At 39.0% G+C, this 25889-nt stretch overlaps 1 protein-coding gene across 14 annotated transcripts; it reads right to left on the bottom strand.

Annotated features, from left to right (window-relative positions):
• Positions 1 to 361: 361 nt before the first annotated feature.
• On the bottom strand, positions 362 to 25417 carry BCLAF1 (BCL2 associated transcription factor 1). 14 transcript variants are annotated; one of them, XM_082303242.1, is made up of 14 exons: positions 24875 to 24995; positions 19585 to 19723; positions 18468 to 18541; positions 16375 to 16498; positions 14579 to 15484; positions 12481 to 13152; positions 12199 to 12368; positions 9422 to 9527; positions 8437 to 8521; positions 7574 to 7749; positions 6253 to 6433; positions 2588 to 2734; positions 809 to 1018; positions 362 to 666 (listed from the first exon to the last, which is right to left on the bottom strand). In XM_082303242.1, the coding sequence occupies exons 4-14, from the start codon at positions 16476 to 16478 to the stop codon at positions 661 to 663; spliced, it is 2763 nt and encodes a 920-aa protein (XP_082159368.1). In that variant the 5' UTR covers positions 16479 to 16498; positions 18468 to 18541; positions 19585 to 19723; positions 24875 to 24995; the 3' UTR covers positions 362 to 660. The 14 variants fall into 14 exon arrangements, 13 of the variants coding, with proteins under 13 accessions (XP_082159368.1, XP_082159371.1, XP_082159373.1 ...); XM_082303245.1 differs by lacking the exon at positions 19585 to 19723 and adding an exon at positions 17370 to 17462 and having other exon boundaries at positions 24875 to 24973; XM_082303247.1 differs by lacking the exons at positions 19585 to 19723; positions 24875 to 24995 and adding exons at positions 17370 to 17462; positions 24533 to 24694 and having other exon boundaries at positions 16375 to 16492.
• Between the last annotated feature and the right edge of the window lie 472 nt (positions 25418 to 25889).

A 25889-nucleotide genomic window follows, 5' to 3' on the forward strand; every position in this document is an offset into this window, starting at 1 on the left:
GCTATCAAAGAATATACTTTAAATTCACTGTAGTCTTCAGGTGCATACGTATTTCTTAGGCTACTAATGAAGAGTGACAATTTCACTGCTTAAGTAACATTCGTGCTGCACTCCTGCAGAGTGGAATAAGAATCCAGGTTTATCACTATGTAAACCTGATTCTTGTGAACTAACATACAATCAGCATTTTGCACAACTGGTTATACTTATACTGTGACTGGGTAACTACCCTTAATTACAATTCTTATATAAAGGCAACAGAGAAGTAGTGATCAGTAAAAAATGCTGCTCCAAGATTTCAGGTGCGCAGAGCTGTAAGTTTACTTCAGAATAAAACACAGACATAGGGGAGAATCAAAACTTTTAGAGTTGTACTTGACCATGTATTTGGACAAAGCAGAATTACACTGCATATAACAAACAGTAAAATTTCTTAAAAGTTGTTACAAATATTTTACTTTCTACCTGTACGATCATTAACATAGTTTACTATATCATGATTTTTTCTAAAGGTTTAAAACAAAAACAATCTCTCTAAACTACTTTCCAACAGTAAAATTTAAGTAAAATGCTTACATTCATTTGACAACAAAAAAACATATTAAAAATGTTGTGTGGGTGGTGCAAGAGCTGCTCTTTCAGCTACAACTTTCTTCCAGGTTATTCCTGTGGAAAGAAAGAAAACAGTCTTGTTGTAAACTGTTAATAACCCAACTCCGGAATCTGCTAAAGTGATCCCGACACGCATCCAATTACTTGGCATACTGCAAGATGAACTGTCTAATCCGCAATTCACTGAATGATTTACCTTTTCCTCTTTGCGTCTGTCCTTTTCTTCATTATTCTCAATTGTTTCTTCTTCATCTTCCACAATCCCATCCCCTTGGTATTTGTCATGTGTCCACTTCGGACTGCTACCTGACTTTTTGAAGTTAAAACGCCCTCTGCCACGCTGGAAAGTACCACGGCCTCTTCCTCTTTTGGCCCAATAATCCACACCATCATCTCTGTCATCATGCTACAATAACACCAGACAAAGAGTAAGGTTAGACACCTCTTAAATGTACTCCTTAATGTTAGTTCTCTATAGCAAATGTATAAAATAATGTAACTGTTTAAAAGTTCTCTTCAGATCATAATTATGAGGTATATTCTTAAAAGGCATGATGCTGTAACTAAAACCACAACAATAAAGTTGTTTTAAGAGCCCTTATTTGCTGTGCATCTACTCAAATGTTAGTAACAAATCACTTGTCTGTAACTTACGCTCAGTCAGAATTAAAAAATACTAGTTTTGAGGGGAAAAATCGTTACTTTAAAAGAAGAAGCTCTAGGGAGTTCTTTATACTTCATAAGAAGAGGTAACTGTAGGCAGTTTTCAGAAAACCTGCCTCACTTGCACAACGTAGGGCAAATTAAGTTTAAACTGTTTAAATCTAACATTAACAAACAATAGTTCAGTTTCTCTGGTTAATAAGCCTAAAGTTTGCTGTCTTGCTACCAAATAGAGCCTTACATAGTTCAGTAAGTTCTGACAATCATTTCATGCACTGCATGAAATCTACAGACCATTTTTTAAATATAAAAAAAGTTTATATTTAGAATGGTGAGGTACTTTTGCTTCAACATACTTTTTTTTTCACTTGTGATTTGGAAAGAAGTCTGAACTATTAAACACATATCACACCCATATAATGCAGTTTAATTACACAGATGTAGTTGAAGGGTGACTTATTTAATTTAAAATATTTTTAGAAATTCAAGTTTAATAGCTACAATTGATGTTCTAGTATAATGAATAGATTATCACTTCTGTTTACAGATCAGAAAGTTTAGATATGTGTAGAAAGACAGAGAACTCCTTAGACAAACGGCCGAATTGGGACTGCATTATTTCTTAGTTACCTGTTAACATATCTGTAACAAGCTATAATGATATAGGAGAAGGTCCCATCTTCACTACTTATCATTTTCCAATGATGAAACAATATCCTTCAAAGTTTGCATTGTTACGGGAATAACTGGAGCAGAGGCCACACATTCATTGTGCTACACCACTTAGAATGGTTACATCAACGGTCCTCCTTTCATAATCCAGATGGGAAAAAGGCATCAAAACTGTGGTGATTTTCTTATGACTATCACACTGCTCAGCTAAGAGCAGAAAACTGCTCAAAACAGAGTCTGCCTATGTACATCCACAAGTACTGTCAGCTTTTTCTGATCTTCCACTTTTGCAGACTTCCAGACCAAACTAAGACAAGATCTCAAATGTCATACAGACGTAAATCCAGGAAAACACAGCACAAGTCTTTTTGGTTTCAAGTTTGGTTTTAACAAATTTTATCTGAGCCTGCCTTATTCCCCACTCCCTGATGAAAGTTTTGGAGATAAATTCCATGTTAGGCCTCAGTTACTGCCAGCCTGCTGCAGAAAGATGAAAGATAAGTAGAACCAACCACTACAGCCACCCTGATACTCTCACAGTTACTGCAGTCCCTTATCCATACATGCATGCTACTTCTACGCTTGTAGAAAGTTTGAAAAAACAAAAGCATGCATAAGACATCGAGTTCTCCACACCCACCAAGAAGTATTTCTTGCTTTTTGGGGTATATTCAGGATCCCATTCCTCTTCCTTCGGTCTCTTCTGAAAAGTAGTATTTGAGTTGCTGGGACCAGTATTTGTTCCAGCAAAGACTCCTCTGGCTCTTCCTCTGCCCCTAATTCGAAACTGATTAACCAAGATGTCATTTAATCCATTTATATAACACCACAAAGTAGAGTTCAAGTTCTCTATTACTGAAAATACTCTTTCTGTGCTTAATTACAGTATCTGCAAGTGGAAAACCATTTTTAAATTCACACTCTACCTTAAGTAATATATTCAAGCATTCATTTTGAAGTAATGATTCTGTTAAACTTAATTGAAACACATTTGAGTTCTTGGCATAAGTTCACCCACAACCAGTGAAAAGAAATTTGACTGCTAGTAAACCAATGTGTTGGAGCAAAAGGTCACAAGAAGCTTTTGAAGCTGTTCACAGACAAAAAAACAAGGGGAAAACTAGACTGAAACAGGGACAAAACTGTCAGGAGGAAAAGAAAGGTCATTTATGGAGTCAAGTGTATCAGTTATGAAAAGGTGATTCTAGAATACATACTAACAGTGCAATTTTCAAGGGAGTATATCCACTGTGTGTTACTCAAACATCTTTATCTAAGATTCAAAGAGTGTATCCTTAGGCCAAATTACATTTCAAATTAGTAAATTCTTTATTCAGAAAAAAATCATTGGTATGTACTGTGCAGAGTAGCAATGCCTGAAGTGAAAAAGAGTGTCTTAAAAATTCTTTATAATGAATTACTGGGGTTTTAAAATGTTAGGCTAGAAAGTCACACAGCAAAAAACCACCCTTAACTCAGAATACACTAAGTAGTAATGCATACAGTTATCTCAGCATGTGAATATTTAGCTTGTAGAAAACATTAAATGAGTTTATTCTTCATCCAAGGGGAGAAGAAAGGTTAGTTTGGGAAGATAAGACTGCTAAAAACTGCAGTTACTACAGAACACAATTTCCACAAATAACCTACTTAAAAACACAGAACTGCATCTTCGGAGTAATAGTACAAAAACATGACTGGAAACTAATTTGTTAAAAATACGCATGTTTCATAAACATAGACCAAAAAATGTATATAATTAACTAACTCAAAAGATAAGTATTATGCATACTTAGTTCCACAAAGTTCCGAAACTTCTGATGCAGAATTTATGCTGAACAGATTTAAAATTACTCTGAAATCAAACAGACTGAAAAACAATCTGTAGAAGACTCCTAAGACCTATCCAATACTCTTGGAGAGTCATTTGGAAAGCAACAGACTAACTGTATAAGGGAGGAATACGACACACTTTTTTTATTTCCAACAGCTTTACAAAATTAGGGCACAACAAACAGTAACCTGGGGGAGGGGGCAGACAGAATTATGACAGGATTCAAAAAGAGGAAAAAAAAAAAGGTATCAGCGTTTCCTAGTATTCGGTCCTGTGATCAGATTCCCTTTAAGAAAAACATCTACACTTTTCCTCACCATTTTATTAATGCTTCTCCCTACCAAAGTAAAGAACTACAGGACATAAAATCTACTATGGTGTTATCTTCATGGGCTTGCTCATTACAAAGACCACCACAAAAAAAACCCCAAGAGTATATTTTCTCTATAAAACTCACTTTAAATAGAGCTGCTACACAGAATTCTTTCAGATATGGATACTAATGACATTGCCATTGAAAAATTCTACTTATTTCTGTGTTCATATTTCAAAACTACTCATGATGCTTATGTATGAGAAGCCTACAATCCAACAGAATTGCATATCAGCTGGAGTTAGTGAAAAAAACATTGCTGATTTAACATTAGCTTGCTGGACAGGGGAGATGCTACATTCTCCAAGGCTTCCTGTTAGGAGAAGGATTCACAATCAAAGCATTTTATTTACTCCAAAAGCAAAGCAGTATTCACTGGAATGCAGCCACTACTAGCCTGTATTTACAAACACATTCCTATGCTACCTGGTCTGTATTTTTGATACTATCCAAGATGTATCACTAAAGTGGAGATCTGAGTCAGCAGGGCTGGCCTATTTAGATTGACCTGCTCAGACACTTTGTCCCAAAAGCCTGTGTGTGACCATGAACGTTTTTAGGGAACATTAACCTGCTATCACTGCGTAGACAGAACTGGCAGTCACTAGCAATTAAATGAGTAGAAGCCTATTAACTTTCCAGTTCTCATCTACCTCAAGTGCATGTGAAGTAGCATCTCTTTCACAATAGATACAATCCGGTTTTATAAAGCAGGAAGGCTTCAACCAATTCAGACTTTTCTCCCACTAAACCTCTTTGAGCAGATGGAGTTTTGAGCTCCCTTTAGTTTAACTTCTGTTTTGTTTGTGCCATTATTTTATACAGCTAGAAATTGTGCTGATAGTCATATTTGATGCCTACACCATCCAGGGATTTATATATTTATGCCACATAGTTCTATAGCATAACTATATAAAAAATAAGAAGAAAGGAGGAAATGATGCACGTTTAGTATTAGAAATTTACAACTTTGAATTTTCCTCTAGGTAGCTACGGTTTTTTAGATGGAAGATTCAAGCCTCAGGTGCTGGCACATGCCACATGCATTTCAGACACCCTTTTATGTAGTTCAAAATGTATTTTATGCATGACTAAACGTTTGTACCAAACAACGCATTTTACCATTATTTGATCTGAATTACAGGCTACATTAAGGAATTAATACTGAAGTATGAAATTACTCCTACTTATCATGTAAAACCGTTTTTCCCAGCCTACACGGAACTTGCACTATTTTGTGTGTTTAGCTGTAGTTTGGAGGTCTGTTTTGCTGTGGTCTTAGGGGGTGGGTGTGTGGTGTCTATTTGTGGGTTGTTTTTTTTCTTTCAGTTTGGGTTGTATGGTGTTTTTAAGGGCTCCTTATCTTTTTCAAGGCCTTCTTTATTGATTCCTAGTTTTCCCTAATGCTTCTACATTTCCCAATTATATATCAATAACTACATTAACATGGAATCTGAAAGTTTACGATCTTTCTGAAGACTATAGTGGTCAATACGCCACTTTCCAAATCACAATGCTTAAATACATTCCGGAAGTGAATCAATGAGCTTTCATGCCCAGTGGCTAGTCCAAAGCAAAGAAACAGAAAAATAACAAGTATACCATCTCCTCAATACAGCTGTTTCAAGTTTGACACTGATTTTTAATTATGTGCCATTCTCTATTTAACAAGTTGCAGGCATTACACAAAAAGGAGGGCAAAACCAAACCCAAAGTGAGAGGGAAAAACAAGCTGCAGGGAGCTAAGAGGTAACAGGACCCAAGATTTAAAATTTATAGAACACTAAATTTTCAGATCCTGCTAGGAAACAGCATTATTAGAGAAGACAGGGAATAACCAAGAAATGCTCTTCTCCAGCCTTATGCTAGGATCTCTAAAGTCAGGCTAATGAATATTTACACATCATTTAACTGCTACTGGGGAGGGGTGGGGAAAAAAAAAAAGACTCAGTATTTCAGGTTTGGTACCTCACATAAAGAACTCAAGAATAAGTCTAGCCTAACATGTAACACTGCAACACTCCTTCGTTTTCTTTGTTACACTACTACCATTGGTGAAGTGTTCATAATTTGGGGGAAGAACAGGAGAAAAACTTACAAAGGTGCCTCTCGGCCTGTTGACTCCTGCAAAACCAGAGTATTCCTTCTGTTCATGGTGGGTTTTGAACTCTTCATCTCTTTCTTTCTTGCAATCCTTTTCTTCTCGAGAACTGGATGAGGAAGAAGATGGGGAGGAAGATGGGGAGGACCGAGCACGGTCTTGGTCTCTTTTTTGTTTACTGAAAAATAAAAAAAACCCACTATGTGCTATTTTAAACATACTAGATAGTCTGTAACATGCTATACTAAACCGAGTCTCTAGATTTTATGAAAAACTAACCCCCTTCTGGTTATAGTCACACATTACATATTTGAGATATTAAGGCGAAGTATATTTCCACTTTCCAGCCTCCTCTGACACATTTAAGTGCACTTAGTGCTTATTATTGGTGGCAGTTGGAAAGCAGCAGTCTGCAAACTGTAAAATACAGCTTTTCTAGATTTTGATGCCATGAAGAGATTCTGTTACTTTTAAGATCTGCCTTTCTTCTGAGGCAGAAAAACAGAATTTAAAGGGAAAAAACCCTCAAGGTAAACTTTTACAGTAACTTGACACAGTTCAGTTTGCACACTGTTGAGAGGTATGGTATGGGCTTCCCTACACAGACGGCTGTAGGGAAATTAGCCAGTGGAAGAAAATGTGGATACCAGAGTCAAAGTAAATGGGAAACAGGACGCGTAAGTAAAAATTCACTTTATATACAATACAAAGCAGGGAAAAAACTCCTACAGCGAAACTTTTAGTAACCCCATAGTGGTATTAACTTGACCCAATTTACAAGATTTTAACATTCTATTCAAAGAAAGGTCATACCTGAAGTAATTCTTACCACTTCTACACAGTATCCACTGAGATATGCTAACTTTTTTTTTCTTAAAACAGCCCACTGGCTTTAGAGAAAAATTTAAAAATTCCCCTTCTCACCCATGTTAAAACCTAAGTATCAGTAAAATTCTCATACTCTGGGTGTTATGAGTTGAAAAAGTGCGGAATCAAGCATAACGAACCAAAGTTCTTACACAAACTGTTTATAGAAATGTACTGCATTGAAGTCCAACCTCCTGATGTAGCCTGGATAATAGGACAGATTAATTTGTCATTTTTTTTTTCAGTGTTAGCTTGCTATTCCAAAGTTTTTGTCCTCATCCACCATAAGCCGTGTAAAAGACAGATAATACATATTTGCTGTAAAACAAATAATTTTAATTGTTTAAAATTAAATGTTCCATTATACATTGAAAATTGAAAGCAATTAAGCTTACAATTACAAAAGACTAATTAGAAGCTAAAATCCTCTATAGGGACTTCAAATATTTACCTGTCGTCTTTGTAAGATTTGTAATCCTTGTAATCTTTTGGAGTTTTCTCCTGCTTTCTTGACCCACTGGATTCCCTGGAACCCTTTGAGTCTCCTCGCTCTTTACTTCGTTCTTTTCTACGTCGGTCAATGTCATGCCGAAGATCAGCAGAATCACACCTTAATTTTTTATCTCCCTGTAAACAAATATATATTTTGGAACGAAATATTGAAATAAAACATCAAGACAATCTCAGTGAAAAGGCAAGTTGTGCATCAATTGAAATAAAAAGATAGAATTTACCTATTTTTCAACAAACTTCAGCACACAAATTGACTTTACCCTTTACATGCAATGGCTACATCTAAAAAAAAGAACAGCTGAGAATTTCATTTCAAACAAGCATTCCCACCAAGCCAATTGGTGTCTAGTTTTTGATGATACAGACCACAATACATGGTTTGGGGAGATAATTAAGTATTCATTTCTTCTGGTGAATTGTTTTCAAACAGAGCACAAGCACCTTTGCAGTTCAACCACACCACTCACTGACCATCCTGGTACTTCCCTCTGCCCCAAACCTACTCTTTGTCCTTGGGCAGCTTAGTGATCAAGAAACATGCAAGAAGAAAGGAAGCATGGGAGAAGACTTGACTTTACATACCATGTTGTTAATATGACAAAATCATGCTACATAAATCAGCTTCTTAGTAACATGTTTTACTCAAAGGAAAAAAAATTCTAAATGCAAGTACTCCAGGTGTAATAAATACAAATTATTTTTATATTTTATACAGAAAACACAAAGATGAAGTTGAGACTTAAAGGGGGACTAAGTTTAGTAAGTTTAGAAGCACAGATAGGACATTTACTTAGAACCTACTTTTTGACTTTCTTCTTTAAAGACTCTCTCTTCACCTGCTAAACGGGTATGCTTCCTCAGGGTACTTGGAGAGATGTCAATCCTCCTAAATGTAAAATAAAAGCAGTGTCTTGCCATACATGTACATGACTTTTAACAGCCTCAGACATTTCATTTCAACAGAAAACTGACAAACAAGGCATTTTTACAGCAGAATAAACTTTTTGCATTACTAAACCTCACCATCAGAATATAGAAGCAGACTAAAAATTAAAAATCATTGTTCTGTTCTGTGTGAAGTATGCTAAAAACACAAATACAGAAAATAGGCAGACTGATGTTTCACATTTTAAGTAAAGCTTGAAAGACAGAAAAAATGTTTAATGCTTCCTTTCAAAAGGATCAGTTATATGTAGCCAGCTGAAAGCCCACCCCCTCCAAGAAACCATCAGCACCTAAGACAGTTTGCTGTAAAGGCAAAAGTTCTTAACAAGAAAACTTGTAAAGTTGGATACTGTAGCCTTACATGCAACACAAATATAGTCCACTGCATCATAAAACTAGAGCACATGATCAAACACTACATCTGCATGCCTACCTTCTTACCTTTTAGATTCTCAGATTTTTCAAAAAACTGCTGTAAATTAACACACACAAAAACTAAAGTAGTATGAGATGGAACATTTCACACTGAAGAAGAAAGATGCATGTACAGGGCTTCTTTTCATCTTCAAGACATATGCCCCTCAATATTTGAGCACTGCATGTGAGAAAAGTAAATATATCCCAAATGAGATACAGAGGTAGAGAAGACATCTGTCACAAAACCACAGATGAAGCCAGACCTGACTCAGATGAGTTCTCTTTTACAGAAGGATTTTTTTTGTATTTTGTAATTATACAAATTACCTCATACAGATTAGAAAAGGTATTTTGGGTTCTCAAAAGAAATATTAGAAGACATTATTTGAAACACAAAGCATCTGCATATGCAGTTAGCATATACCTATGTATTTCTGGGCTCTTTTGTCGGGTGCAGTGTTCTTCAGTTGCTTTTTGATAGGCAGTGAACCTCTCATTTAGGGTCATTCCAGCTGACTTGAAGTATTGCTCTGTTGGTTACAATAGGAAAAACACTGTTTCATTAGTTTAATTCAACTGACACATATTTTACTCCTGACAGAAAGGCAAGTAGCAGGCAAAACCCACAATATTTTCAGTAAATTTATCAGGACAAGCAAATGTGGCGTTTTCCCTATTTTTACACACTCTGTAACCCAAACAAAATAACAGCGCACAGCATCACTGCAAGTCTACTATGCCATGACTGTATCACATCTAATTCAAGCATCATTTACTGATTTGACTTGCTCATTTTCAATGACATTTTCCTCTAATAATAGAGAAAGAGCAATTTCTTAAACAGTTATTTTATACTTTGCCCACAAGAGAAAGTGAAATTACTTTTGAGTCATGAATACTTGCAGCAAGTACATTTTACCATTCATCTCATCTATAACTTAAAATAAGAATTAGTGAAAACATTTAAGTAATGTACACTTGCAATAACTATATGAATGACCTAGCAAGTCTGTTCTTAAAGGAATACAATTTCTTAATTGGAAGTTGTGATGATAAACAATACAATTAACACACCTATGCATAAATAAATTCATTTAAGCATCTGGCATCTTGGCAAACTTGACAACTTCTCTGACAAATTTTCTCCTTCCTTCAGAGACAGTTAAATCAGCCACAGCAAAACTCAGTTTTTAAACCAGCTCAACAAATGTGTTTAAATGTAATATAGAAATACATAAAGTCATGAGCTATGAAATGTTACATATGAAGCAAGCTATCTGCTTAACAGGTCAACATACATCTGTATCAACTTACCGCCCGGCATCCAGCATTTGTCTCATAACCAACCATTAAAACTTGAAACGGCCACTACAAGGGTAGTGCCTCAATCATAATTCCATCAAACACAGGAATTTGAGCTAGCAATTCTGTTTTTATGCCATTTTTGCCAGGAAGACAGAAGGTTCAACTTTGCCTGTTTGGCATCTGTATCTTTCAACAGCTATTTTACTTTTGTAACATGGATTTTGCCATTTCAAAACACATTCCAGGACCTAGTTACAATGAAAAAGAAAACATCACTGGGCATTTTCAGCTCTACATTAATAAAGAGCTGTTCAGACTGGTCGCATCACACCAATAATGAACATAACTTCAGTTTGTCAAAAAAGTTACAAAAGTTCTGATCACAGACCACAGTAAATCTGAAACTTAGAGATGTTCTGCTTTCAAAAACAACCGTAACTGTACATATTCTAGTAACTTGACCAGACAGGCTGTTAAATTTATCAGATATTCAACATACAAAAATTTACAGAAAAAGTCTATTCTGTGATCAACATGTGAGAGTTTCAGAAGTATTATCTTCACCTACAGCTACATATGTACCATATAAGCAAAAATTTACAGAAGCTCTCACTGGATTGAGTCTTACATTTCTTTATATATCAATAAATAGATACATTCACAACAAATCATTATACACTAAACAGGTATCCCAATAATTCTTTTTATCTAATACATCATCATAGTCCATTATTGCTATTACTTTATAAGTAATTCAGTAAGAAGGAAATAATTTCCCTTAGTAATCTGAATTATGTCAACAAAACGAGACTTTTAACTGAATGTCAGCACATATTTCTAGCACGCAATCTCAGCAATTTTAGAAGTTAACACATTGTAAAAACAATGCTTACAGACAGATTCATTGAATCTGGTACCTAATTAAGTATTTCCGTATTTCTCCTTTACTAAGATGATACGGCAAAATTACTGTCACCAGCTTTAGATTATCTCAGTTACATTTAACACAACAGCAAGAAAACAGTCCACTGAAATAAAGCAAATGCTATAGAAGAAAAGGCATTTAAAGAACACTCCAGACATCCCCAGGGGGTTTTAGGAACTATCTATTTTCCCATCAAAAAACTTTGAGAGGATTTATGACTTAAGTGAAATATATCTACTTTGGTGGTCTAGGTTTGGATTTCAGTGGTTTTGGGGGAGGACTTTTGTTGTGCTTGGTTTGTTAAGGGTTTTTCTTGGTGTTTATATAAAACAGCTACTGTTGTTATACCAGAGAATAATTAGTATGTAACTCATTTAATGGAGGTTTATTTAGCCACTGCCAAATTTCTGTAAGTGAAATTCCTGAAAATATTGTCATATAGGAATAAAACATATTATCACCATGAACTTTACTACCATTTAATATACAATTTTTCTTAAATTTTACTGAGAAAAAAAACCCCTTCTATTAAGAATCTGGAAATGACCTCTAGGGTGCTCCAAAACGAAATGCCATTGTATTTACAGTCAAAAGAGATCTGTCAACCCACACGGCAACATTTAATATAAAATTTTATGTTAGAGTCACTAAAAAAAAATAAGAAAAATTGACTGGTGTAGTATGTTTAAACTACACTGCAGAAATTCAAACTTTCTATGCTACCTAGGCTCAAAAATTTATCCAGAAACATAGAATACCTGCTATTATACTCTATACCGCTCATGGGTTTTTTGTCCTAGTTTCTGTGGCTATTATTTTTCTAATTATTTTCATGCATACCTCAACAGGAAGAAAGTCTGGGTAAATCAACATTCAAAGAGGCCTGAAATCTCCCTTACTAGAAACAGCAAATAGGCTTAAATGAACTTGTCAGACTTGTACGTACCCAGTACAATAGATTAAATACATACCTTTGACATGATGAACCAAGGACACAATGTGCTGAATAAATGACTCTGATGTGCTTTTGCTGGCCTGTGGCAACTTAATGTGGTCAAAGATGGATCGGAACTCTTGCTCCTTCTTGACGGAATGGACAAGTGTGCTAGCAAGCAGCCTGTCTTTAGTCAAGGAAGCAGGTCTAAAATGCACCAACAACAAAAGAGACACACAAAAAGAAAGCACTAGTTTAAATAAATACAAGCAACACTGCAGGCAGTTGGAGAACCACACTGTAAAGTGGAATAATTTACCTATTGGAATCATCAAGAGGTACTGGTGCCATTTTGAGTTTAACTTCAGGACGATGGGAGTCACTGGCTATCATTTTGATCCTAAGTGGGCTCTCCTCTCTGAAGGTGGATTTTTCTCTCGCATCCAGATTCTTGTGTAGAGGAGGACTGTAATCAAAGAGTTCTTTGAGCTTTTCAGACTTTACCTGCTCAGGTGACTGAGTTTCTTTCTTCATCATTAGTCTCTCAGAACTCTTGTCTTCTTCCTTGTGCTTATCTTTTGTTGCACTAGGCCTTTCCACTACATAGCCAGTCTCTTTAAGCTTATAACTTTTCTCATCTCTAAATCCATCGCTCTCTCTATTGCCCTTGATTGACATTTTAGATTTGTATTTGGTTCCTTCCTCCTCAGCATTCCGGTGAGATGCAGTAGGAAAATTTTTACCCTGATCTGCCAGGACAGACTTTCTGAACTGTCTGTAATCCTCTGTCTCCTCTGTGTCCTCCCCTTCAGAGTCATTAAACTTTTCCTTCCCAGTCTCTTTATCAACGAAAAAATCTAAAGTTTCCTGTTCCTCCCATTCCCTTTCTCCCTCTGTCCTCCCTTTTTCTGATCCTCTCTCCTTCTGGGCCTCCTTCTCCCTGGTATTACCCCTATCAAGCAGGTATACTCTAGACTCTTCATCTGTGTACCTGTGGATAGCAAAGAAGAGACTGGTAACTCTGGATTGCATTCATTCCAGTTCACTTGCATTCCTCTTTCGTGTCAATCCCACACCAAGAAGAAGATGAAAATACATTCCTCCAAGCAATTAATTTCAGCATGCAATGCTTGGCACACCATTAACACTGTATCCACTGTCATTTATGCACTAATGGAGGCATGTGAAGAATATAATGCCTATCTGTAGAATGACTAGAAATTTACTTGCTTCTTAATCAGTACCCAGTTTCACATTCTCTTACACTAGTCATTTTTTCCACCAAATTCACATAAAGTTTGAAAATTCAGACCACAATTCATTTTTGCACTTCTTTTACTGAAAGAGTTGAAGTAGTACCATAAAAAAAGTGAATTATTTTCAAGATCCTGCACATTACTAAGGTAATCCAACAATCTGGCACAGGCTTAGTGCATTCATTATATTGTGTACAAGCAGGGAACCCTTAGAAGGCAGCTCTCCTAAACACAGAAACACACCAATTATTATTTCAGCCACTGCCTGATCTGTATGCTATGTTCACACAGGTTCTAATACATTCACCAACACATCTAATCCAAGAGAACTTGTATTTTTGATCTCCTAAGCAGTAATTCTTTTACATAATAAATCACTGACTAGACAAATTGATTTAAAAGCCTACAGTCAATTGTATATAGCATAGTCACAACTCTTCTCACTAATCTGCTTTTAAAGAAATACACTGGAGCACCAGTCACATTAGAAAGGAACAGCCTAATGCCAGTAAGATTTTTACAACTTTCAAAAATTACTATGTGAAACTTTTTAAAGAACAAATTGAAGAATTTTACATTCATTGGAAAACATACGCTGAACTTCCTTCTCACCAACAGCATTATATTCCAAGAATACCAAGACCTACCCTCTTTGATAAGTAATGCAATTCAAGACATCAGTTGTCATACTGCACCACACAATTAGCAACTGATGCTGTTTATGTCAACATAAAGAAATTATTGCACAAGATCGGCATTTTTAGACTTCCAGAATATCTGCATTTGAAACTACATGAAGCATTAAAATTTTGAAATACCTGAACAGAGTTCACTATCAAGCCAGCAACTCTATATGCACTATTTCAATTAAGATTTTTCTTAACAGTAAAAAACTGAGTACAAGAAAATAAACCATAAAGGAAAAGCAGAAACCAATTCTTCCTCAAGGATACATGTCCCTATCTCTAACAGCCAACAGTCAAGACCTTGAAGTATCTTAGCAGGAAAAGGTATATGTATTTTTCAAGTTCAATTCCAACCAGACTAGTATTACTAGAGTTCCATAATGCATTTTCCAAGGTACAGTGATGATCTTGACAAAACTCTTGAACAGATTAGAATTTTTAAGAGGCAACAGTAGGCTTATAACTTGGTCCTTACCTTTTCATAAACTTTCCACCTTTTGCAGTTTCCTGTTCACTGCCCTCAGGATAAAATGACCGCACTCGAGCCTCCTCACGGGGGGCACTCTGTGATGGGATTGTCTTTGCAGGGCTTCTCCTTGAAGGGATATGATGCAATGGGCTATTCTGAGAAGGACTATAGCGGCTAGAACCATTTCCAAGAGAACCAGAGCCAGATCTCTCAGGACTATGCTGAATGGAATGGGAATGCTGAGGTGTATCCTTTGCTGAGTGGGCTGTGCTAAGCAGAGGGGCATCAGAGCAAGATGAACTCTGACTAGGTGGGGTGGCAATAGAAGGACTATGGGGTGACCTTGGACTGTTATCATACGCTGAAAGGCCAGGCCAAATGTCGCCAGAAGCTGCTGATGATTTGTTAAAATCGTCAAGAGACTCTGATGGGTCATGTTCAAATGTATCTTTCTGTTCATCTTGTGATTTATTTTTCAAGGGACTGTCTTGCAAAGGAGCCCCTTCAGTTTTCTTTGCCTGCTTTTCCAGAGACGCACGTCTTTTGGAAGAGACAGGTGATTTGCTGTATGGGGATGAAGAACGTGATGAAGAGGACCTTGGGGACCTGGAAGATCTGTAAGATCGACGAGACCTGCTCCGGGACCTCTGAGAAGACACAGACCTTCGTTTTGGACTTCTGGAACGTGAGCGGCCACGCCTAGGGCTTCTGGAGTGTCTTCGGTTCCAGACAGGCCTATAACCTCCACGATGGTATCTACCACCTCCTCCTTGATAATACCCTCTACCTCTTCCTCTGTAACCATAAGGACGTCTCATTCCTCTATTATTTCTGTAATCTCTGCGATAATCTCTAGAATAAACACGATCTCTGCTCCGAGATCGGGAATACGTCCTTGACCGAGACCTAGAACTAAAATTAAAAAGCAAGCATTAACATTTGACAACTGAAAAATTTGGAAAAAAAAAAAAAAAAAAAAAAGAAAAAAAAGTTCCATAACATGAAATGCTACATTTCTCAGATACATTTCTCAGATGCAGTCAGAATGGTAAAGCATGCAGACTCCTCATCTTAAAGTAACTTCTACAATCTCTATTTATTATTTCTGTAATATATTAGTTATAACAAACATGTCTATACTGCTAAGGACTATGAAACTTAGCATCAGGTGATTAAGACACTACTAGTCTCAGTGGCCTCCCCTGCCATTTTAGTAAAGATTATCACCACTCTGGAGCATGGCGTTCGGTTTCTCAGCCATGACCACAGTTCACAGCCTGGAACAAGGACTGACACGACCCCCAGTTTAATATGCCAGCCTGTGGACAGCAGCAGCTGAGGCAGTAAACATTCAACTGACCCACTTATTTTACTGGAGATGGTGATGTCCACTAGTAAGATGAGGAAAATGCTGGAGGCAACTGAGAAGGCAAGATACAGCAAAGCTTATCTACTGAAGCCTTAAGTTACTTCAGATATGAAAAGGTTAATGAGAACTACAGAACAAATTACAGGGAAAGAGACTGGATGAAAAAAACATAATGTAAAGGGGAAGGGAAGAAACAAAAGGGCCAGAAATCATAAAGAAACATTAGCATTCTGACGTTTTCTTGAGATACAGGAAAAGGGAAAAAAATTTAAATAAAGTGACAGAAATTACACTCAAAGTGGTTTACCTACTGCCTAAAATGAAATAAGATCCCAGGCTCACTTCTGCCATAGCATCATGCAAGTGAAAAACATTTTCCAGACAAAAACTAACATACCAAATCACTTTTTCATGCAGTAAGACGTCAACTTACCTGTATCTCTTTTTTCTTGAATGTGATCTGGATCTTGACCTAGAGCTGGACTGAGATCTGGACTTTGATCTTGAAGAATGTGATCTAGAATTAGATCGACCCATTTTTGCCAGTAGATCTATTCCTTCCCAAAAGGAAAAGCAATGAGAGGAGGGGAAAAAAACAGAAGCAACTATTTAGAGTCCATGTAAATGAATTAATGAACAAAATTTGCATATACTAAAATGACACCATTAGAAAGTAGAATAGCATTTGCTAAACAAAAAGAGCTTTGGAGACAATACAAGTACATTTATTAGTAAATTAAAAGCTCAACCACATTTTAAAGAATTTAACATTGCTGCAGTGTACACAATTTCTCTGAAAAGATGAAGTGTAAGAGTAAAAGGTTTATTCCAGATTCAAATGCTCACGGATCCTGTAGGAGAGGAAGCAGCAGAAAATGAAACATTTCTGCAAATCAAGGGAAGAATAATGTAACTCTGGACATCTTAATATAGTGTAACAAAATTCTAGCTATTGTGTAGTTTGTAGTTCCCTTGCATTTCCAATGCACTGTTCCTTCTCCGGGAGGACTTTACAGTCCTCTATAATGCACCTTTTACATGAGCAAAGAAAAGCCCTGAAGTATTTGGTCCAGCAGTTGTTAGTTTCACCCACAGGTACTACTTCTCTTAACCACATGTACTGAAGCTACTCACTCTGATCCGAATTTTCATTGCTCAAGATGCCCATCCTGCATCTTTTAAGATTAACTTTGCTTTTGAGTCTACATGTAAAATGCATGGCCAACTTAAAGATTTTAACAATTAGTTAAACAATATGGCTTGCAACAAGATTCAACATGCTTCAGCACAAATTAAACTAAAAAAACTACAACTGATTATAAATCAATGAGAACTAAAAGAAAGTAATTAATAATAAACTATCATTTCTTCTTATGTAGAGTCATAATATATATTTAGAATTAGTGCTAACCATAAAAAAATACACACCTTTTCCTTTTCTTTTCGGATCAGTGGCTAAAAATCCCCAATTTAATTAATAAAAACTTTGACCCATTACCATTTTCTTTTGAAATTGCCCAGCTTTAAAAAAAAAAAAAAAAAAAAAGTGTCACATTAGACAACCTGAATACAAACTATGAACAAGCAACTACACATTTTCAGGCCTTCGAATGCTCAATAATAATTGTTTAATAATTAAAACAGAAATGGAAAAAACCAAACATTTACCTTTTGTATTGCAAACAGGCTTTAAAGCCTAAAATTACTATATCAAAAATATAAGCTCAACACAACAAGCACTTCCTGTCACAAGGTACCTTATATAATATTTCTCGTTACATAATTGAAATACCACCCAGGTAAAGACAAAAACAACATTAGAGTTTAATTTAAAGCTAACAAAATTACAGAGAATTTAGACACACGTAAGAGAACCTGAAAGGGAAAAGCAGACCAACTTTTCCCCATCAACTGGTTCCTCCTGCCCCATATGACCTTCTCCACAAGAGTTTTCATGGCCTCAGAGATGCAACCTCATCTGAAGCTAACCCAGAAAAAAATGAACCTAAACTAGCCTTCCATGTAACCCAGAAAAAACTATTTACCTTGGCAAAGAAGAATTATGTTGAACGCTCTTTTTTACTGGCTCTTTCCACTAAAAAGCAAATTTGCAGAACCTATACTTAAAAGGTATTTTCTAATTCATTGAGTTCAATTAAACTAACAGAAAATGGCTTGTAATCTCTTAGGATCAATACTTATAGGCAACATAAATTCAGACCTGTAAAACTGTTTAAGACATGCCCATTTTCCAAGAGTGACAGAAAACAAAACCTGGTGGGGCTTTTTTCTGTTACAAGTAATTATCAAACCAAACATCAGATGTACAATGTCTATAATAGAATACAATCTCAGTTTTAAATTATTTGCATTCTACGTATGACAAGTACAGTTGATGTTTACAAGACAGTTTTATATACTGCAGCTTCTTATTGCAAGCATGAATTTTAGGAAAGCAAAAGAAGATTGAATTTTCAATAGCTGAGTTCAATCAGAACGTTCAAAAAAGAATTAAGCTAAACTTACCTCCAACTGTTAGTTGGTGTCAATGAAGCAGTTATTTCAAAACTCTCTATTTGTGCTTTCAGCAATACTGATCCCTATAGAACAAAAAGTGAGACTGTCAAAGACATGAACATTCGCTAAAAGGCAGCACCCTTTTGCTTAAATGGGTTCGAACATTAATCTGTTTATCATGAAAAGACAACATGTAAGAAATAGCAAATTTACTCTTGGACTCCATGATGGTGCACACTAAGACTGGAGCAGCTCAAGAGCCAGCCACTGCCAAGTGGCAAATCCTACTCCCCTTCCACACATGACCACTCCTCATCAGCCCTCGTAACAGGGCTGTGTAACACATTATCCTCACCTTCACAACAGCCCTGACAGCCTTCAGGTCCTCCAGTGACCAGCTCTTGATACCTAGAAACCACTTTCATATAACGAGGTTATCAAAGTGGCTTAATGAAGGGCCAAACTGAGCTGGATTATGGAGCAAATAACAGCATGCAGCCAGAAAGAGAGAGACAAAAAGGACAGTGGCAAACTGTTAGACCAGTCTCAGCTCTAGCACACAGCTTTGCACTTCACTAGAGCCATCTTATTGGGACAAAAAAATTGGGATGAGAACTTAGGCCAACAGTGAAAGCTTTATCTTAAGGTTTCTCTTGCAATAGTTACAGAAGCCTTACTCTATTATAACTTCTTGTTTAAAATGCATACATATATGATTTCACCTAAAGAGCCAACATCTTCAAAAATCAGCTCTTTTACAGTTATGCAGAAAGGAAGCATAACTGTAATAAAAAAACCAGTCTCAAATGTTTGAATTTTTCACTGGCCCCAGTTTTTAATTACCTCCAAGCCTTAAGACAATGTACATTTGTAGTCTAACTCAACACTAAGCACCTTTTTCAATTCCACTCAAGCAACAAAACAGGAATTTTATCCCAGTTCACTAAAAACATGCTGGATCTCCAGAAATTCTGCAGCTCAACAATTCAATTAATTAAATCCAAAGGCGTAAGACACTGACTGCTCCTAAAGGACACTTTCACACTTGTCCATAGGTGTTTTCTTCATCTAAAAGAGGAAATGTAGCATTTGTGTTCATAAACACTGCTTTTAAAAGTCCACTTACCATTCACTAGTAGTGACCAAGATATTTCCAATTTCTACAAAATATATGCTTTATTAAGATTAAGTTTTTACTTCTCATCATCAGCAAGCATGAGTCTCCGAAGGAGCACAGTAGTGTATCGGACCATTTCAGATTTTGTCTAGACAAAAGGCGAGATGGTATTAGCCAGTAAAGGGTAACGAAGGCATTCAGAAGTCTAGTACAGAAAAAGCAATACAAACTTCAAGTTCAGGCCAAGATTTTAAATGAATACTTAATAATCTATATTTCTGACTTAAACTTGTGTTAGCTGAAATCAAAAATCCTAATTTAGACAAGTCTTTAGATCCTGGGGATATAGAACAAGGTAGTTACTTCACTTTTAAAAACTCTAAGCAGAAGACAAGATCTTAAATTACCATAACTCAAACACTGGTAGTCAGTTCTGCAGTCTTAGAAATCTTTTCTAGCAATCAGCAAAGGTGAAAAATAGGCACACTTCTTTGTTTTTAAACGAGACACTGGCTATACCACATCCAACCCTGGCAGCTAAAACACATCTGCTACCCTTTTCCCATTTAATTCTTTTTAAGAAGAGTATGGATATAATGATTTTTTTAAAAAAAGAACTTTGAATAGAAAGCCGTAACTACCGAATAAAACCCATTTAACTATTTGCAGCTTTTGTCTCCATTTAATTGTAACAGGTAAAACAAACCCTGACACACAAGACCCACTTATCCAAACAACACTCGTACTTAGGAACAAGTGAAAAGATCACATAGCTAGGATTTTTTTGGTCTGTGTAAGTATTCTTACAATATACAAGAATTTAAAATTTTATTAACCTTCATTAAATCTCACTTAGGAAAGAACTGTGGTAGTAACAGAAATACGTAGGAAAACAGCCATCTGTAACAGTAACCTCCTGCATGCTGCACACTTCCACAGAAAAAGTACACATTCCTCAGAGCATCACACCTACAACATCCTGATTCACAGCAGCAAATGAAATCACCCACAACCTCTTCCTGCTCATGGCCACTCTGGAGTGGCTACACCAGGTCAAGTAAGGGCACAAGGAGTAACGAGCAATGAAAAAGAGCTCTAAGCACCATTTGTCGCTGTCTCAGAGGACAACCACACTGGGCCAAGGGTGGGCATCAACAATGTGACACAAGGTGTCATCAACAGCACCCAGCATTTTTAAGAAAGGACCACGACTGCTAGGAGCACAGTCTGTGCCTGAAATGCCAAGGCTCTAATCCACACACTTCTTTTCCACTCAAGCTTCTTTTTCCCTTGCTTTCCACCCTAAATACTTGAAAGGAAATGCCTGGCTCTCAACTATTTCACTGCCACGTTAAAAAATCTGGATTTTACAAATGAAGCTGCTGCAGCTCCACAGAATAAGGTGGCTCTGCTAGTTTAAAGAAACAGTCCCATCTCTCCTATCCTGTGTTTCCTCACATTCCTGATGATCTCCCTTATGCCAGTCTATGTATTTCTGCACCCACATACTGGATCGCTTTCAATACATTTTTTTTTATATGGTTCATTACACAGCCCACAAACACTTGGGACAACACAGGGAAACTGAAATAGCAGCCAGGCAGGACTGCTTCTTTTGGCAGCACCACAAACTCAAAGCTTCCCTGAAACCAGCTTGGCATAGCCTTCAGAAGCAACAAACTTGGTGGTATTTAAGCTTTTTAACAGTACTTGCAATCAGCTTAAAAAAAAAAAACCAAAAACAAACAAAACACCAAACAACCAGAAACCAAACAAAAAAACCCAAACAAAACCCCACCAAAATAAACACACAAAGTCAAAATAACTAAAACCAAACACACCCAAACAACCAAGACTTAATACAGAAACCACAACTGTTTCTGGAAATTGGCTAGTCCACCACCTGTCAGTTACTGAATCACATTCAGAAAAGTTTCTTAACCAAAAATACAACAGGATCTTTGTCTTCAATCAATCTTGGCCAGCAAGTGTGACCATCAAGCAAAAACAAGATACACAACAGAATAAGGCTTATCCCACCACAAGCAACACAGTAAGGAGGAAGTGACACAGTTAGCATTTGCTAGGTTTAATAAAAAAAATGAAAAGGACAAGGAAAATGGTATCTAGCTCCTTTTATATATTACTTCTGGGAGTCTTCACTACACTGCTGATGTTGGAGTTTTATCAAGAGTACACAGACTGTACACACAACACATCTCTTAAGCCATTTTACACGTTATATATCACATGTAAGTTTAAGACATTTTAGGATATTTATACTCACTTACACTAGCAAAACACTGCTTCCTCTTAGCTCCATTATTTTAGCTACCCTTCATTTACAGCTATTTAGTAGTCTGTATTTCTATTGCTTAAACATTACTTGAGAGCTGTCAGGTAGATGTAAGTCAAAATCTTGTTTAAGTAATTCACAAGCTGTTGCCAAAATGTGTTTTCATTCAGAGATTCAAGCTTCAAAAGACGCGACGATTATACAACCATGACAACACAAAAGGGGATAGGACAGTCTGCAAAGAATTCCACAGAATTTGTAATAGTTTCTCATAATACACCCACTGAAATAAAGAAAGTCAGTCTTAATGAGACAGAACTGCAAGCCATCTATTCAATGCTTGCACATCTGCTGTGCTTTCTTACCCACTCTCTACCTCCCCCCCCCTCTTTTTTTTTTAATGTCCACAACTGTAGCAGTGGCACATCACACCTAAGAATAGAATGCATTTCTTAGTCACTTAAATCCATCCTAATTGGATCACCAATGATTTGGATTCCTACAAATACTAAGATTCCGTGGCAAATTTGCCCAAACTATCTTGTTATGTACCAGTAAGAGGTGGGAAGCATTATCTCCCCCATTTCATATGCTAGAAATATCATGGAAACAGTAAAACATACAAAGGCACTCCCCCCCCCCCCAATTCATTAATTTCTATATAGAAAATAACACAAAATATCTGTAAATTAAGTCAAAAATCAGCATCCTAGTAACAGCAAAATCACCTCTGCAAAACCATCATATGATTGTTAGCTGTCTTTTATGTAATACTATTGGCAAACAAAACCATGTTTCTCCCCTAACTGAAAAACAAAGAAACCAAAGTGTCTAAGAAATGTGTGCATACGCAAAAAGGAATTAGCTGCTTTTGGACACATACTGTTTTGGACCGCCTTTGTTATTTCTGTGCGTGTGTTTTACACGCTGTGTTTTCATACGCCCTTACACCGTGGTTTCCACAATCTCTGCGATGAACTACACGAATTGCTGCTGCAGAAAAGGCAATCTTCCCGCCCTCATTTGTTCCAAGACTAACACTCTCAGAGGTGCTTGGTGGGCTGCAGCAGTGATCCATAAGAAAACTACTCCGGACAAAAGCTGCCTTTTCAGGCACATCACCTCCCAGATCCCATTTACCACAAAGCTGCACAATGCCAGTGCAGCACAACGAACAAGCCAGCAACGCACTTTTTCAGAATACCTTTGGGAGAAACTCTCACACAAACAGAGCACTTTCTTCAGTAGCTTCCTTCACCTACCTCCACCACCTATAAACAAACCCCAAATGTTCTCTGGCATTCCACAAACCCTACAGCATTATCTCTCCTTGACAACCAGCCTGAATATAAACCATCCAAATATCTGCACGCTAGCTCCAAACAGCTCCCTGCTGATTTTTTCTAGATTCCTGCGATTGCATGAAGTTTTCTGCCTCCTCAATGCAAACAGGCCCCTCTTCATGGTACGTGCTCCTACCTCCTGCCCCCAGGATTCTGTCAGCCACAGCCTTCACCTGAGAAGTTGCTCCCCACGGGTGAGCCTACTAAAGCTTTGCTCAAGAGAGAGGCACTCGTGCTCCAAGCACCGATGTATCTACGGCACCAAACCTCGTCTGACCATTCAGCACGGCCTGCCACTCAGCATCCAAAGCGACCAGTGGGAGGACAAAATTCCTACTCTCCCTGCCACAGGCTGCATGCTTGGAGCACACCTCAGTGCCAGAGCCTCTACCCCGTTCTCATTTGCCCCACTTTTGTCCAAAACAACGTGATTTTCAAAGAGGAGGGCGAGGAGGAGGGAGGAGAAAGACAACAGCTAGACAGCATTTTCCTGCAACTCCACGCTGTTTAACCAATCCCTCCCACACCAAGAACAACTATTCTAAGTGGTATTTTTATACATTTGCATTGCTTAAGCAGTGACTACTTGCAGCGTCAGGTGCACCTTTGTTCTGCATGCCCTCACGTCTTTCTGTAGTAAAATTTAACTGCTCCTTTGCGGACAAAACTTTGATCTCCGAGATAAAAAAGTGATAAGCTGTACTGACTTCGTAAAGGATCAACGTGACACACAAAACAAGAATCTGATTTTCATAGAATTAAAGACGAAAAGTAGGGGGTTTACAAAGCAAAGGAGAAATAACGGGAACGATCCTGCAATGGTTGCATAGTACAGTATGATCAACACTGGGAACACAATAGACCCTTTCAGCAAAGGACATAAAACCCACTGCGGCCCCTCACGGGGTTTTGTGGGCATCTGCAATCCGGGCAGGAAAGGCGCAGGGAGGCGTGGGGTACTTCAGGCACAAGCGCCTGAACCACAGCCATACTCGAAGGGAAGTTCCTCCAACGACCGTAAAGGCTGATCCAATACCGGGAAGCATCCTTTCTCTCCGGCCCCGTCTCCCTCTTCAGTGTCACACCCACAGGGATAACGGGGAAATTTAACATTCCCGTAACCAGCGTCGTACAGCCACATCCCCTGGGGCCTTCCTGCCTCCCTCAGGCCGCACACCCGGGGCGGAGGCCCAACAGGGCCGGCGGGCCGCCCATTCCCCACACCCCCCCACACCCTTATCCCGCCAGGTTTCCGGGAGCCGCGGAACAGCTACAAGGCAACTCCGCTGCCGCCTCCCACTGCCCCTTCCCCTTCTACCTTCGCTTCCCGGGGAGCCGTCCAGGCGCAGGGAGGAACGACACCGGCTCGGTCCGGCTCCCACGGGAAGCGGTGCCCACCTCAGGGCGGTGACGGCGACCGCCCGTTCCCGTCCCGTTCCCGTCGGCTGGCGCGGGATAATCGGGATAATGGCTGCGGACCGCCGAGGTCACGCGGCGGGGGAAGGCGGGACGGCACGGCGCGCGAGCACCGCGCGGTCGGGGGGGCGGGGCGGGGCCGGACTGCTCCCCCCTCAGACTCCCCCCGCCATCTTCCCCCCAACCCGGGGCCACCGCCCCGCCAAACCTCCACGCAGCCCCTTTACCTCCGCCCTTCCCTCACCTGGCAGGCGGAACTCCCGGCGGCCCCGCTCTCTTAGGGCAACCAGGCGGCCATTTTCCGTCTCACCGAAGGAAGAGACGAGAAGCCCGCGGGGAAAAGCAAAAACCACCGGGGGGAGGGGGGGCGGGAGAGGCGGGGGGCTGCTGCCTCCGAAGCGTCACTTCCGTTGTGGGCGGGGAAGCGCCAGCCCCGCGCTCAACGCCTGAGCGCCATCTTGGTTTCGGGTAGCCGTCCTCAAGCAAGATGGCGTGTGCCGGCCGTCACCCCTCCCCCGCTGAGCTGTGTGTGCCCCACGCCCGGGAGCTTCACGTCTCGCCCGCCGTGGCCCCGGCTCCCCCCCGCACCACCGCGGCTAAAAGCTGCCGCGTTGCATCCTCTCGTTCCCCGAAGAGATGCGAGGCGCAGGGCCCCTCCGGCCGTTGCCTGGTTACCTGTGGGGCGGGGTGCGCATCCATGCACAGGAGTCGCTTGGAAGGAGCTGTGTGCGTAGCGCGGCGCAGCACAGGCAGCGGCTCGGCATCCAGCGGCATTGGCAGCCGGTGCTCCGCGCACCGGCAGGGAGATGGCGGTACCGCAGCGCTTTACTGCAGCACCTTTTGCAGCAGGCGGGCGGCCGTCGCTTGGTTGCGGTACAGCAGCGCCACGTTCGGGGAAAGCGCGCCCGAGAGGTCTCTCTCTGTACCACCAAAAAGGTGCAGCCGAGGGCTGCGAGTGAGCAGCCACTGACTGATGCACGAAGAGGTGTGTCTAGGCTAGCCAAGTCCTAAAATTCACAAAATCACAGAGTATTTTGAGTTGGAAGGGAGCCATATCGAGTCCAACTCTTAGCCGTGCGCAGGACAGCCCCAAGAGTCACACCATTTACTTCAGAGCATCGATGAGCAGTTCACTCTTCTTGAATCTTACACAGCTGATTTATTTTTTAAAAGGCTATTGCCTGTTATTTTTTGAGGCAGGAAACAAAAACCAACCCACTACAAAAAAATTAGGAAGGGACACATGCCATTTTGACACG

This window comes from Coloeus monedula (assembly GCF_965178545.1).
Source record: "Coloeus monedula genome assembly, chromosome: 2".
NCBI lineage: Eukaryota > Metazoa > Chordata > Aves > Passeriformes > Corvidae > Coloeus > Coloeus monedula.